This window comes from Notolepis coatsorum (genome assembly GCF_963971535.1).
Source record: "Notolepis coatsorum genome assembly, chromosome: 18".
Classification (NCBI taxonomy): Eukaryota; Metazoa; Chordata; class Actinopteri; order Aulopiformes; family Paralepididae; genus Notolepis; species Notolepis coatsorum.
The window spans coordinates 76,265,021-76,281,108 of record NC_140182.1 but is presented as its reverse complement, the minus strand read 5'-3'; the positions used below and the strand labels follow the sequence as shown (position 1 = coordinate 76,281,108).

General features: G+C 50.8%; 1 protein-coding gene across 1 annotated transcript in view; it reads left to right on the top strand.

The window, feature by feature from the left end:
- The window catches only part of LOC311245403 (genetic suppressor element 1-like), a 76,165-nt gene that overhangs the window by 43,667 nt on the left and 16,410 nt on the right, over positions 1-16,088 (top strand). The window contains 3 exon segments of the mRNA XM_084335246.1: positions 1-470; positions 1,475-1,587; positions 3,650-3,926. The exon segment at positions 1-470 is cut by the window's left edge and continues 141 nt beyond it. Coding sequence (XP_084191372.1) covers positions 1-470; positions 1,475-1,587; positions 3,650-3,926 — 860 coding nt within the window.

The window sequence follows — 16,088 nt, the reverse complement described above, 5'->3', positions numbered from 1 at the left end:
CACGCCCACGGACTCCCGTCGCAAGTTCAACTCCCCCACACCCCCGAGCCGACCTCCCCCGGGCCTGACAAGAACTGACCGATCCATGAACTGGGGTGAAAGGCTGGAGGAGGTGGAAGGCCGGAGGAGGGGAGAAGGCCCAGAGAGGTACCCGTACATGCGGGGAGGCGGCATGCAGGAGCCCGCCCTCTGGAACAGGGCCGAACAGGAGAAACCCACCCACAGCCTCCACCACCACCATCACCAACACCACCTCAACAACCTCCACCAGAGGTCCTTGGTGCCTGTCCCTACCCCCACTAGCATCGCTGAGCTGGTGGGCCAGCGCCTGGCGACCTCTCCCTCCAGGGAGCGACAGGGCCCGGCGCCCGACACCATGCAGGTGTATGACGAGGTCCTCCAGCAGCACCGCCGGCTCCTCAGCAAGCTGGACCTGGAGGAGAAGAGGAGGAGGGAGGCCAGGCAGGGAGGTGAGTGACTGGAAGGGGAGTGGGGGGAGTTAAAGGGAGATCTTCAGAAGAAGAACCATATCTATGGTCATATCATATCATGGGGCGACAGTGGCTCAGGAGGTAGAGCGGTCATCTGGTAGTCGGAAGGTTCCCGGGTTCGATTCCCACACCTCCCGGGCAGCGTGTCGATGTGTCCTTGAGCAAGACACTTAACCCCTAATTGCTCCCGGTGTGTAGGTTGGCACCTTGCATGGTTGCCTCCGCCATTGGTGTGTGAATGTGTGAGTGAATGGGTGAATGTGAGGAACAGAATTGTAAAGTGCTTTGGATAAAACCTGTTATATAAATGCTCCATTTACAATTTTTTTTGGAGTTTATACAGCTATCTTACTTTTAGTACAGTGTAGAGACTAACAAAACTGTGCATGTGTCCTTTTGGGGAGAGATTCCAGGGACATTCTGGATGAAAGTGATTGCATGGAGACAGGTCGTTGGACGAGAGACTGTCCCTGAAGACCCCCGAAGCCAAATAGCCTGCGCCTCCCAAAATGATGGTTATCACTGTTTACAAACAGTAAAATGCTCTACAGTCAATCCATATTCACACTACGTGGAAAGGAATCCCAACCTGAGCATGACATAAGAGCAAAATGGCCATCATTTGGAATGTAAATGTTCCACATCACTCAAAGGTCCAAAATCCTAACCGAGGAAAGTATTCAACGCTCTTTGAAAGCATTACTCCTGAAAAACGTAAGAAGGTCTTATACGGTTCTCGGTCTGAGCGGCTCAGGAGGAGAAGAGGAAAGAGTTTGACGGGGGCAGAGTGGAGAGGTGCGGAGCTGAGAGAGCAGACTGATTAAAGAGAGAGAGCGAGAGGAGAAGAAGAGGGAGTGACTGTAGGGACCGGTCTAATGACTAACCCTTGTGATGTGAAAGGCTAAGATTAGCCCGATGGCCTGTTATTTCTCTCTCTTTTTTTATTAGAAGGTCATTTTCTGTCTTCCTCTGCTTTGCCACAGGTTATTATTATGACCTGGAGGACTCGTACGACGAGAGTGACGAGGAGGAAGTGAAGGCTCATCTCAGGAGGGTGACAGAGCAGCCGCCGCTAAAACTGGACACGTCCTCTGAGGTACGCGAGACACCATGAGTTTGAAATGTTTATTTATGTCCACATGAACAGAAGTACAAGGAAGCCTCATACAAAGGACATAAACACTGACAGTGCAGTTAGAAAGTATGAAAGAACAGCCAGTTACAAAGTGCATGGACGGCTGTTACATACAGTATGGCTGAACTACTTGTCAGACACATCGGACACGAATCATGGGTAAAGGAAACAACGCCTCCTCCAAATTGAGCAGCTTCCTATAATAGCTGATACTGAGCTATTTGTAGGCCCCTCACAACCAACTTGTGCACATGCCCTAGGCCAGTGGTTCCCAAACTGTGGGGTGCGCGAGCGCCCTCTAGGTGGTGCGTGACATGAAAAGGCTAAGGGCCCGCGTCCACTTGGCGCATATTTCTGACCCCACGCATCTGTTTTCAATGTATTCCAATGGGGAGGGAGCGCATGCGGCCGCCTCTAGGAAGTGCGCTGCCGTCGGCTTCTTTTCTCAGCTTTTTTGTGCGGCCGAAAGTTGAAACTTTCTCAACTTTCAGAGCGATGCGCTGGGCTCATTTTCAGACAACCAATCACAGCCATTCATCTACCACTCTGTTTGTAACCTGACACCGGAGCTGCCTGCCTGTCTGGCTGTCTCCCACAGACCATTGAGATTCGCGACAAAACTAATAATAATAACTACACGAATACACTACTAAAAAGCTAATAAAAAGCAAAGGGCGAACTGTGGTGTCAGGCAATAACTATATAATTAATATACAATAAAGTTATTCAAATATGCTATAATATGTGCAAAACCGCGGCATGGCTGTAGATTTCTTTCTGTCATCTACAAGATGCGCTGCAAGCCAGCGCTGCCGGCGCACTGCCAGCATGTTTCACGGAGAAATATGCGCTAGGTGGACGCGGCCCCTAATGGTGGTAAATAATTTTTTTTCTTTTTCTTTTTTACAATAAAATTTCATACAAATCTTAGTCAAACCTTTAGTATTATGGATATTAAACATGCTGGCAGAGTACATGCATCCATGTTGTCGTGAACATTTTAATTAAATAAAGAAATTCCCTATCCATAGTCGCCGTGGGAAGAGATAAAACAAAAATCTGTGCACGGAGACCAGCAACAATTTTTTCTAACAGAAACCCATTGGGGGGTGCGTCAGCTAGGTCGGGAGGTGACAGGGGGTGCACGGCCAAAAAAGTTTGGGAACCGCTGCCCTAGGCTGCCAAAGATAAAAACTAGAAGTTTACATCTGTAGCTGTGAGATGGTCTGCTCTGCTGTAGCTGTTGGTATTTCAACACTTAGAAAGGCTAAGCTGTAATCTAAACAAAGACATCAGGGGTGTTAGCTGTAATATTAGAGAACACAGAATCATCATTGCACAGGTTAAACATGCTTGGCTTCACAGTAGAATGCTTAAACAGCGTGATGGAGAACCTAAAAATAGAAGAGATGTCTTTTGCTATCAAATCTACTATTCTGTCATGCCTACTTATGTAGAGGCCCCTGTATAGATGGCAACCATTAAAGATGTGGGACATGGTTTCAGTTATTTGGCCATTGCCATGATGAATACAGTGAGGAGCATGACTGCCTGGAAACCAGATGGAGAGATTCAGTTTAGATGGTAAGACCTGTAATCTCGCTTTCAAAGTAAAGATAACAATGCACTCATCTATCGCAAAAGATTTTAACACAGAGTGAGAGACAGAATGGTCCGCCACACACACACACGCACGCACGCACGCACACACACACACACGCACGCACGCACGCACGCACGCACGCACGCACGCACGCACGCACGCACGCACGCACGCACGCACGCACGCACGCACGCACGCACGCACGCACACACACACACACACACACACACACACACACACACACACACACACACACACACACACACACACACACACACACACACACACATTAAGGGTTCATGAGTTGGTTCTTCCATTTCTTGCATTGTAATGACCTGCCCGCCACACATGTGCACACACACACACACACACACACACACACACACATCTGAATTATATGATTTTTCGTCCCCTCCATAGAAAGTGGACTTCCTGCGCGTGTGCGGTCTGACCACGTTGGCCCATCGCGACGAAGTGCTGGAGAAGAAGAGGAGGAAGAGGAGGAGGATGCTGAGAGAACGCAGCCTCTCCCCGCCGGCTGTACGGGGCAAGAGGAAGGCTGCGTCGCCCCCTGTGCCCCCGCCCCTCACCACCCCCTTCACCGCCGAGCAGATGGACAACTCCCCTGAAATAGAGGACAAGAAGGATTTCTTGCAACTGTTCAGTCTGTCACACGTCACCCCACAGCAGAGGAGAGGTAAAGGCCTGTTGAGAGTTTAACACACGTCACCCCACAGCAGAGGAGAGGTAAAGGCCTGTTGAGAGTTTAATACACGTCACCCCACAGCAGAGGAGAGGTAAAGGCCTGTTGAGAGTTTAATACACGTCACCCCACAGCAGAGGAGAGGTAAAGGCCTGTTGAGAGTTTAATACACGTCACCCCACAGCAGAGGAGAGGTACAGGCCTGTTGAGAGTTTAATACACGTCACCCCACAGCAGAGGAGAGGTAAAGGCCTGTTGAGAGTTTAATACACGTCACCCCACAGCAGAGGAGAGGTAAAGGCCTGTTGAGAGTTTAATACACGTCACCCCACAGCAGAGGAGAGGTAAAGGCCTGTTGAGAGTTTAATACACGTCACCCCACAGCAGAGGAGAGGTAAAGGCCTGTTGAGAGTTTAATACACGTCACCCCACAGCAGAGGAGAGGTGAAGGCCTGTTGAGAGTTTAATACACGTCACCCCACAGCAGAGGAGAGGTAAAGGCCTGTTGAGAGTTTAATACACGTCACCCCACAGCAGAGGAGAGGTAAAGGCCTGTTGAGAGTTTAATACACGTCACCCCACAGCAGAGGAGAGGTAAAGGCCTGTTGAGAGTTTAATACACGTCACCCCACAGCAGAGGAGAGGTAAAGGCCTGTTGAGAGTTTAATACACGTCACCCCACAGCAGAGGAGAGGTACAGGCCTGTTGAGAGTTTAATACACGTCACCCCACAGCAGAGGAGAGGTAAAGGCCTGTTGAGAGTTTAATACACGTCACCCCACAGCAGAGGAGAGGTAAAGGCCTGTTGAGAGTTTAATACACGTCACCCCACAGCAGAGGAGAGGTAAAGGCCTGTTGAGAGTTTAATACACGTCACCCCACAGCAGAGGAGAGGTGAAGGCCTGTTGAGAGTTTAATACACGTCACCCCACAGCAGAGGAGAGGTAAAGGCCTGTCGAGAGTTTAATACACATCACCCCACAGCAGAGGAGAGGTAAAGGCCTGTGGAGAGTTTAATACACGTCACCCCACAGCAGAGGAGAGGTAAAGGCCCGTTGAGAGTTTAATACACGTCACCCCACAGCAGAGGAGAGGTAAAGGCCTGTTGAGAGTTTAATACACGTCACCCCACAGCAGAGGAGAGGTAAAGGCCTGTTGAGAGTTTAATACACGTCACCCCACAGCAGAGGAGAGGTAAAGGCCTGTTGAGAGTTTAATACACGTCACCCCACAGCAGAGGAGAGGTAAAGGCCCGTTGAGAGTTTAATACACGTCACCCCACAGCAGAGGAGAGGTAAAGGCCTGTTGAGAGTTTAATACACGTCACCCCACAGCAGAGGAGAGGTAACGGCCTGTTGAGAGTTTAATACACGTCACCCCACAGCAGAGGAGAGGTAAAGGCCTGTTGAGAGTTTAATACACGTCACCCCACAGCAGAGGAGAGGTAAAGGCCTGTTGAGAGTTTAATACACGTCACCCCACAGCAGAGGAGAGGTAAAGGCCTGTTGAGAGTTTAATACACGTCACCCCACAGCAGAGGAGAGGTAAAGGCCTGTTGAGAGTTTAATACACGTCACCCCACAGCAGAGGAGAGGTAAAGGCCTGTTGAGAGTTTAATACACGTCACCCCACAGCAGAGGAGAGGTAAAGGCCTGTTGAGAGTTCAATACACGTCACCCCACAGCAGAGGAGAGGTAAAGGCCTGTTGAGAGTTTAATACACGTCACCCCACAGCAGAGGAGAGGTAAAGGCCTGTTGAGAGTTTAATACACGTCACCCCACAGCAGAGGAGAGGTAAAGGCCTGTTGAGAGTTTAATAGCGTAGAATCTAATGGACCTGTCTCAAACCCTGCCCTCTTTTCTTGATCCTCCAATCACAACTGTCGCTTACCTCGGACAAACTTGGTTTGTCCGAGGTAAGCGACAGTTGTGATTGGAGGATCAAGAAAAGGGGCAGGGTTTGAGACAGGTCAATTGAACGCTTTGAATTTTTGTGCATTGCAGCTTATACACATTACATTAGCGCCATGCAATTAAATAGACGTAAATGATTTTCAAAAGGGAACGAGTGACCGAGCGTTCTGGTGGTCATCCAGGATTCATAGAACCTCAGTTACATACGTAACTACCATTCTTCATCCTTCCTTAAAGCACTGGATGACTCAGGGCGGCTGAGTGGCGCAGTGGGCAAGGCGCTCGCCAGTGTCGCCACTAACGCAGGAGATGCTGGTATCGAGCCCAGCTCTCTGCGTTGCTACCGGCTTGGCCGGCCGTCATACTAACACAATTGGCAGTGTTAGAGGGTGGGAAAGCCGGTGGGTGGGGATTGGACGTTGTGGACAGCGACTCCTACAGGTCGGTTGGGTGACGCCGGTACGGCGGAAACAGGAAGTAGCGGGGGCAGCGTGAGCCTCCCACGCGTTACTCCTCGCCACTGAGAGTTCGAGCTGTCTGGTGAAAAGATGCGACAGGCTGCCTCCTCGTGTACCGGAGGGGACACGTGATGCAAGGCTTCTATCCTCACTACAGCCGACCAGTGGGAGGCATAGTCTAGCAACGTTCAAGACATGGGAGGGTAGAATTGGAATCACGAAAATTGGGATGGGAAAAAAATTTAAAAATAGGAGAAAAAAGGGGATAATAAAAAAAAGCACTGGATGACTCATAACAGCAGAGTCACGAGGAATCTTGAGTACGTGTTTTCTCACAGAGTAGAAGCAGAGGAACTCTGCACCAGGACCGCACCCAATGGATGGGGGGTGGCAACGTTCACTTAGTAGAACCTGGAGAATATGCCCAGGTTATACCCACGAGGCCGCGGCACATGGGGCACCCCTCTCAGGATTGTCGGCACCTTACACCTGACGGCAGTTCTTTGCCCTATATGCGTGAGGAATTCCATCCACGATCCAGTGAGACAGGTGCTGTTTTGACAGAGCTTCCTAGGGCCACCATAACAGACAGAGAGCTGGTCTGACCGCCATAAGCTCACAGTAGCATTCACATAGCAGCATCAATTTGTCACCCCCTCTCCTACTGGGGGGTTAAACTGCGCCAGCTGTAAGGCTGCTTGAGGTGTGAGAGCACCTTGGAGAGGAGCACAGAGTGGCACCAGAGAGGAGCACAGAGTGACACCAGAGCCACCTGAGTTCCACCTCAAACACGAGCCACTCACTGACAAGGCATGTAGCTCAACTTGAAAGCAAAGGCACTGCCTTCTAAAACAAAGGTTGTTATCAATATTAACTTAAATTAGTTTTGAGCAAAAGCGCTACTGCTTGCGTGAAAAAAACGAATTAGGAATCAGACATCGTATGCTGGGAGTAAAGCGAGATCACTGCTTCACCGACAACAATATCATCAATATTCACCAAGGTTAGCTGTGAGTGAAAACACTACTGCTTAACCTGTGAATCAGGAGACCTGCTGCGTATCACCAGTGTTGGGCAAGTTACTTTAAAAAAGTAACTAGTTACAGTTACTAGTTACTTCTTCCAAAAAGTAACTAAATTACTTACTCAGTTACAAATTATAAAAGTAACTAGTTACTTCAGAAAGTAACAATTGCGTTACTTTCAAGATTTTTTTTTACATAAACAACATACACAAATCTAAACTATTTTAATGTTGCTGTGGGACAAAGTGAGACTAGCCTCCAATCAAATGCCATGTATGTAGATATTATAATTACTATGTTTATATAGTGGATCATACAAATACAAACAGAATAGATGTTTTGGAACTTTTGATATGTATTGCCCCTCAACAGGCCACAACTGGGCAACATTAAATTATGCTTGTTAAGCAAAAATAAATAACAAATATATACTGATTGATTGAACATTTTAATTAACAGATTGCAGAATGGGTACAATACAGTACGGCTCAATACACACAATTGTTAAGGGGATGCAGACCAGAGAAAGAGTTTCGTCTTGTTTACATCAGGGTCCCCCATTTTCAATTCATGACATTTATGACGAAAGTCTTTCTCTGGTCTGCATCCCCTTAACAATTGTATGTATTGAGCTGTACTGTACTGTACCCATTCTGCAATCTGTTAATAAACTTTTCAATCAATCAATCAATGACATACACAACATACAGATATAAGAATCTAATCTAATCATCTAAACTAATCTAATCATGACATTTAAGACATGCATGACATACAGAGATATATATATCGATAGGTTATGTAGATAACCTAGTTATATTAGTATTGGCTAAGCGTCCCGCTCTGAGCCTTACGAGATACTCTATCTCCTGTGATACCTAATGTATCTCCCACGAACAAAAAACACATGCACCCCACCTGTATGGGGCCCCGCCCCTTATGGTGGTACCACCCATATAACCATGACTCTGGTCATGAAACACCCTTCCTCGCCAAAAACCCGTCCCAGGAAAAGACCCCTCAAGAGGGAACTCAGGGCGCGCAGAGCGGGACGCTTAGCCAATACTAATATAACTAGGTTATCTACATAACCTATCGTTATATTTCGTATAGCATCGCGTCCCGCTCTGAGCCTTACGAGATAATGGGGAAGAGCGGGCGCGAGACCCGACAGATGTACCCCCTGAGGACCCGTAAGCCCACATCAAGGGGTGCGGGGAGCCCTGTCACCCCATCCTTCCTAACGAAGGGGGGGCGCAGTCAACTCCACCTGAATGCGAACAAGAGGGAGCCAGAACCCCTTGAACACACCGTACAGGCGGAACCACGTGTGACTCAACACACTGCGGCCCATACCCATACACTCCTGCTACCCGACCAAAGGACGGGAAGCAGGAAAGGCCACAGACCCCAGAACCGCCTGGGAGACAGAACCCCCGGTCATGTCCATGAGGTAAAACCTTACAAAGGGGCCCGGTGAGGACCATGAAGCTGCAGCACAGATGTCCTCCACCGAGGCCCCACCCAGGAGAGCGGCAGAGGCAGCCACCCCACGAGTGGAGTGCGCCCTGACGCCCCCAGGGGGATCCTGCCCAGCCAACGTGTAGCAGAGGGCAATACCCTCGCACAACCAATGGGACAGGCGCTGCTTCGACAGTGCCTTACCAGCACGAGCCCCACCGTAACAGACAAAAAGCTGGTCGGTAACCCTGAAGTCCTGAGTACGGCTGAGGTAAAACCCCAAAGCACGGACTGGACATGACAGGTGAAGGCCCGCATCTAACTCACTAGTGTGAGGAGGAGGACGAAAAGCCTGAACCACAATATCCCGGGAGCGGAAGGAACTCCGGATATTCTTAGGCACGAAAGCAGGATTAGGTCGCAGAGTGGCACCGCAATCGGTCCGAAAAGACAGGCACTCTGGACGTACCGAGAGAGCACAGAGCTCACCCACGCGTTTAGCGGAAGTGACAGCCAGTAGGAACGCGGTCTTGAAAGACAGCCGTCCCAACGGCGCCTGCTCGAGCGGCTCAAACGGGGCCAAGGACAACCGACCGAGGACCAATTGAAGATCCCAAGTCGGAGCCAAGGAGCGTTGCACCGGCTTAACGCGTCGAGCGCCAAGCAGGAAACGCTTCACAAGAGGGTGGCTGAACAAGACATCCCCCTCAAATCCCTCATGATAGGAGGATATAGCTGCTGCATATACCCTCACTGTCGAAGCCGACAGACTATCAAGGAGAGACTGGAGATAACCCAGAACAGCATCCAGGGGGCAGGAGACTGGGTCCCAGCCCCCCCCCCTTACACCATTCTTGGAACGCACGCCACCTGCCCGCGTAAACCGCGACAGTGGAGGGAGCATGCGCACACCGGATGGTATCAACCACTGCGGGATCCATCCTCTCCAGACTCACCCTCCCACCAGCCACACCACCAGGCGTTGACCCAACACCGGAGGCTGGACAAGCACTCCGTTGTGCTGCGAGAGGGCCGTCGCTGACCACGGAATGACCCAAGGAGGAGCGACCAGAAGCTGGATTAAGACCGGGAACCACACTGACGTGCCCCGGTCCGGCGCGACCAGGATCACCGTCCTGCGCTCCCTCCGTATCCGCTCCAACAGCTGACTCAACAGCTGTACAGGAGGGAAGGCATACAGAAGACCGGGCGGCCACGGAAAGGTCGAGAAGGCATCCACCCCCAAGGGGGGATGATCCGCTCGACTGAGCGAAAACCACAAGGGGCACTTGTGAGAACGTCGGCACGCAAACAGATCTACCGAGGCCTCCCCGAACCGATCCCAGATCTGTCTGACTATGTCGGGGCGGAGTTCCCACTCGTCGCGACGAGGACCGCCCCGAGACATTATATCCGCCGCCACATTTTCCGTACCAGGAACGTGGAGCGCCCGCAGACTGCGCAGCCTGCGGGATGCCCATAGCAACAGTTCGCGCGCCACCCGGAGCAGGCGGGCGGAACGAGTCCCACCCTGCCTGTTGATATACGCCGCCGCCGTCACATTGTCCATCCTGATCAAAACATGTTCGCCTACCACCAGGTGGCCGAGCCGTTTGAGGACCAGGAGGACCGCCTTCAACTCCAACACATTGATATGCAGGACAGCTGGGTCGGCATGACCCGTCCAGCTGCCCCCCACTGCGTGGGTCCGAAACGCCCCTCCCCAACCTGTGAGAGAGGCGTCGGTGAAAACCGTGACGTGGGAGCCACTGCTGCCCATGGGGACCCCAGCGGAGAGGATACCCAGCCTCCCCCAGTGGGCGAGATCCCCCCATATCGACAAAGGAACCGTCAACCGTCTCCCTTTGCCCCACACCGGATCTATTCTCAAAGAGAGAAACCACCTCTGTATCCGCCTCATAAAGAGGAGGCCAAGAGGAACCACCGTGTGGGCCGCCGACATAAGGCCCAGCAGACGCATCACCTGCAGCGCCGTAACCGTCCCTCCCAGACGGAAACCCCCGAGCGCGTGACGGAGATCCCCCCGACGCTGCTCCGAGAGGGTCGCAAGCATGGGCTTCGACCTCAATGTCAAGCCCAAGTACTCCACCTGTTGACTGGGAAGAGGGGTACTCTTCTTCCAATTCACAGCAAAACCCAGGCTGGTGAGGAATTCCACCACCAGTCGAGTATGAGACCTGGCAACCTCCTCTGAACGGCTGAGGAGCAGAATGTCGTCGAGATAGAACAGAACTCGTATCCCCCGACGACGTAAAGGCCCCAGAGCAGCCGCCACGCACTTGGTGAATGTGCGGGGAGCCAGAGAATAACCGAACGGCATTCTGTGGTACTCGTACGCTACGCCCTGAAACAGGAACCGTAGGAACTTCCTGTGAGGAGGGAAAATGGGTATGTGAAAATACGCATCCTTCAGGTCTATGGAGGTGAACCAGTCCCCCCTCCTGACAGCAAGCAGAAGGAGTCGGACGGTCAACATCCTGAATGGTCTCACTACAATCAACCGATTGAACATGGACAGATTCAGTATAGGTCTGACCCCCCCAGTTTTCTTGGGCACCAGAAAATAACGGGAGTAGACGCCTGACATTGCGTCCTCTCTCGGGACCACAACGATGGCCTGCTTCGCCAACAGAGATTGAATCTCGTCGGCCAGGGCTGTCACCGCGCCCGACCCTAACAATAGGGTCGGCACCAAACCTGAGAACGGAGGATGGGGCCGCGCAAACTGCAAAACCAGCCCCGCCTCTAACGTTCTCCTCATCCACCGATTCAAGGGACATTCCCGTCGCCATATGTGAATATAATCCCACAGCGCCCCCGCCGTCAACTGACGCTGGGCCGCAAGGAACAGCAGATAATTGGCCCGGTCCCCCCCGTCGTGCAAAGCACCCAAGGGGGGACCCCGACAGAAAGGGCCGGTTTGATACGGGAGGAGCGGTCATCAAACTTGTGGACACACACTCACCCCCTGAACACCCCTCCAGCACACGCTGAGGAGCCGTTCCGCAGCCAGACACGCAAGGCCTGAGGACCCCATGGGCTCCTACACGCCGAAGCCCTGCAGTGATATTGCTACCACTCAAATCACGCCAGCCTCTCCTTTGCAGACCACTGCCGGTTTGACGGGAGTGGGAGGCAACAGCGCGATACCCCGCCTGGCGAGGGCGAAGCCGGGGTAACCCCTGCTGAGCATTCAACAGAAGAGGCACCGAGTCCCCCTGCTGACCACTGGAGCTAGTGGCAGCTGCAACACCAGGTTCCACCCACCCACAACCTGCGGTGTAGGAACCACGCGACGACGGAACATTCTCACGGACAGACCCAGGCTCAGCCATCAACTGGGTGTCAGCCCCTGTCTCCATGAGAAGTGAAGAATGGGGCCGCATACGCTTCAAAGAAGGTTCGCGGCCCGCAGCCAAAGGAGAACGCTCAAAGCCCCGCTTCTGGGGATACCAGAGAGAGGACTGAACGGGGAGCGGGCTGCTCGCGGCAAAATGACGACGGGGTGGTTTACCAACCCCGAAATCACCCAAAATGGCCCGATCCCTCGGCCGCCAAGACTGTCGGCCTTGCGAAACCCTGTCGATTCTCCAACCAGGGCACCACTGGCGGGGGAAACATGGCCGCCTGTCGAGGATCTCGCCACAGTCGTTGACGAGACCGTGCTCCCACCCCTGGCTGCACAGCGTGAGGCGGTGTAGGACCCGAATCAAAAACCGCCTGCGCCTCCACAGAACGCCCAAAAAGACTATCTGTGGAAAAAGGAGTCGTGAGGAGAGAAAACCTATCCTCTTCCCCAAGAGGAGACTGCTCCAACCAAAGATGCCTAACAACCAAAGTCGATAGCATCCGAATCCTCCCCGCAGTTATAGCTTGCGACTGAGTCAAGATCTCTATAACACCACAAACATGAATCACGTTCATAGTGTCGGTTGGACCCAAAGACCTACAACCCGACGCCATCTTGGATAGGAAAGTAGCCAGCTGAGCCACAACACTGGCCGCCGCTAAATGCCATCCTGCAGCAGTATACCACTCATTCGTCCATACTGCCACCCTCCGAGCCGACATGCTATCAAGCAACGGCCGGGCGGAACGTCGTTCATCCCCGCCTGGGCACAAAAAAGAAGCTACCTGGCTACTTAGCCAAGGTACCCCCGGGCTGCACCCCGTCGTCAGCCCCTTCACCCGCAAAAAAGGTAAATAGAGCTCAGCGAACCCCCCCACACCCACCACCGACTGACCTTCATCAATGAAGGTGGCAAGAGGAGGGAAAAGCGGAATCCCGCGGCGGGGATTATTAGACATTCCAGCGTCAACATCAGCGTTAGCAGAAGAAGCAGCAGTAGCATTAGCATTAGCAGTAGCAGTAGCATTAGCGTCAACAGCATGTTCCAGGATCGCCAAGACATCGCCCACTACAGTGGAACGATCGCCAAGCCGCCCCGGCCCTGGTGCCGAAACATACTCCACAGCACGACCAACACCGACATTGACGCCTACTGACACAGACCTCACCTTTGTACAAGCCGACCCGTTAGCCAAACCTTGTACGCTGCCCCTCGGTCCGTCGCCGTCAGCCGAGGAACCACCAGCATAGGTCTGCGTCGTCGAAACAAGCTCCGGAGAATCCAGGGAAACACAATCCTCCGGTAAGCCCTCAACATTATTAATCTTCCTTAATCTTTTCATTCCGCTAGCTCGTATGGTGCAAGCATCCAGTACGCTGGGACGAAAATAGAGGAAGGGTGTTTCATGACCAGAGTCATGGTTATATGGGTGGTACCACCATAAGGGGCGGGGCCCCATACAGGTGGGGTGCATGTGTTTTTTGTTCGTGGGAGATACATTAGGTATCACAGGAGATAGAGTATCTCGTAAGGCTCAGAGCGGGACGCGATGCTATACGAAATATAACTCTGAGCACCTGAAGCCTGTGCTATTAAACCAGGAAGTGCAGCACTGTTGATAAGGCTGTCGGCACTGCAGTAGAGCCACTCAGTGCCCTGCGCTGCAAAGAGTGAACACAAAACGCTCATGGACCCGCGGCCTCATGTTGACTGAGTCGCTTGTGTTGTTCGTTGGATTCGTTTTTGGGCTCAAAACGTACACTACACGGACCGTGGTCTCATGCTGACTGATCAGTGATCAGTGATCGCTTGTCTTGTCGCGCTGTGTGTCAGACTCTGGATGCTTTAGACACCCGCCCACCTCCACCTCTGATTGGCTTACCATGACATTTTATTCAACCTCAGCCAATCGTCAGCATGTATGCTTGGCTCGCGCACTGCCCACTAAACAAGGAAGAACATATTATTGCCTCTCGGCGCAGAGATCTGTCTGATGAAAGAAACAGGTTCATTCATAGTAACGCGCCGCATTTTTTTGTAGTAACGCTAACGGCGTTATTAAGATTGGAAGAGTAATCCGTTAGATTACTCGTTACTGAAAAAACGAATGCCGTTAGTAACGCCATTACTTATAGCGCCGTTATTCCCATCACTGCGTATCACGTACCTCCTGCTGGGAATGGGATTGAAAGCACTGTCCCATATTTTTTATGTTTAAATGAGTGTATCTTCTGACACATTAGTCATACAATCACAAATTATATTATATAATATATTATACCCAGTGATGTGGCTCAATCATCAAACAGATCTGCCATAAGCATCTATGAGTTCTACCATCTTCGATTTTTTTTAATACCCTTTTCCCCCACTCCTCCTGTGCTGTTCATCTGATTCTCAACCTCGTTAAATGTATGATTTACATAGTGGATCAGCCAAACCGTATGACTGCTAGATCCAATCGCCTTTCAGGAAAAAATGCATCGTAAACAGGAAGTGATGTGCTACTTGTGAACTTGTGAGATCTGATCTGATACATAAAGCATGGTTTTACAGCCCGGGTCATTGGAAACTGGCAATATAGGCAGCTTTCGTTTCTGTCACCTACCATGTAAAATGAGTGTGAAAGTAAATGAGACTGTTGAGCCTTGGCACAGGTCTGCACTCTACTGAATGCATTCTTCTAGTTACAGTAAGGCCCAGTCCACACGATCACGGGTATTTTTTACACCGTTTATTTTTTTTATTATTCAAAAAAAATAAACTCTGTCCACACGACTGGTTTAAACCTTGCACAGAGTGACGTCATATACATGTAGTACAATGCCAAAGCAGTAGGTGGCGATGTAGTTCAAACATGAAGGCCATTTCAACCAACCAGAAGGGTTTAGGGATAATACCGGAAACTGACCTGAAGCCTGGAACACAAACATCCCTCCTTGCTCACAGCCAAACAATTCTACAGTTTGCAGCTAGAACAACGTGCAATAAACAAAAAAGGATACATTCACTGTGTGTTCTGCCTCATTTGTTGATGAAACAACCAACATCGACACAATTTACCACCAAGAGCGGAGTTTAGTCTCACAAAAAGATCGCAGATTTTGTTAGCTTACATGCTAACGTAATAATGTGATAACGTTAACGCTAGTAGAATGAATGGCTGCAAACGTTATTTAACACATTGCAGAATGGGTACAATACAATACGGCTCAATACAAACAATTGTTAAGGGGATGCAGTCTGGACTGGGTTCCTTATAACAATAACTTGACAACACGTGAGCTTTCAGTTTAGCCGCAGCTACAGGTTTACTCTGGTCACGTCAGGAATGTGACAATCATCAGTCGATCACAACACTCTTCAACACAGACGATACGTTTCGAACAAAAGTTTGTTACAATCATTTTCATATAACGCTACTTGGGACAGCTCTGCTGTAAACACTGGAAATAACCTCGGTTTCTATGCCCACACGCAACCACTGCAACCGGGGATGCGCGCAAAACTTCACCCTGGACTCCGGTTTTCAAAGACCGCGGTTGCAGTGTAGTAAAACCCCGGTTGTGTGTGGGCGAACAGTGCAACTGCGCACATACAATCACGGTTACATTAAACACAGCGTTCGTGTAGACAGCCCCTAAGTCTGTAGTCAGTCATTTTAATACCAATCAATCAGTCAATCAGTCAGTCAGTCAGTAAATCGATCAATCAATAGGAAATGTGGTTCTGGAGTCACAAGGGTTTGTGCTGATTAAGGCCATGGTTACACTGCTGAATACAGCAATGTTTTTGTTGCTGAATGATTACGTTTGCTGTCCAAGTTAAAAAGAAACGCTGTTTTGGCAGGATAACACGTTGTCCTACTGGCAACGCTGAAATTGTGTTTCCGTTTTGGATACTCGCCAAAACTCGCAGACAATGGTG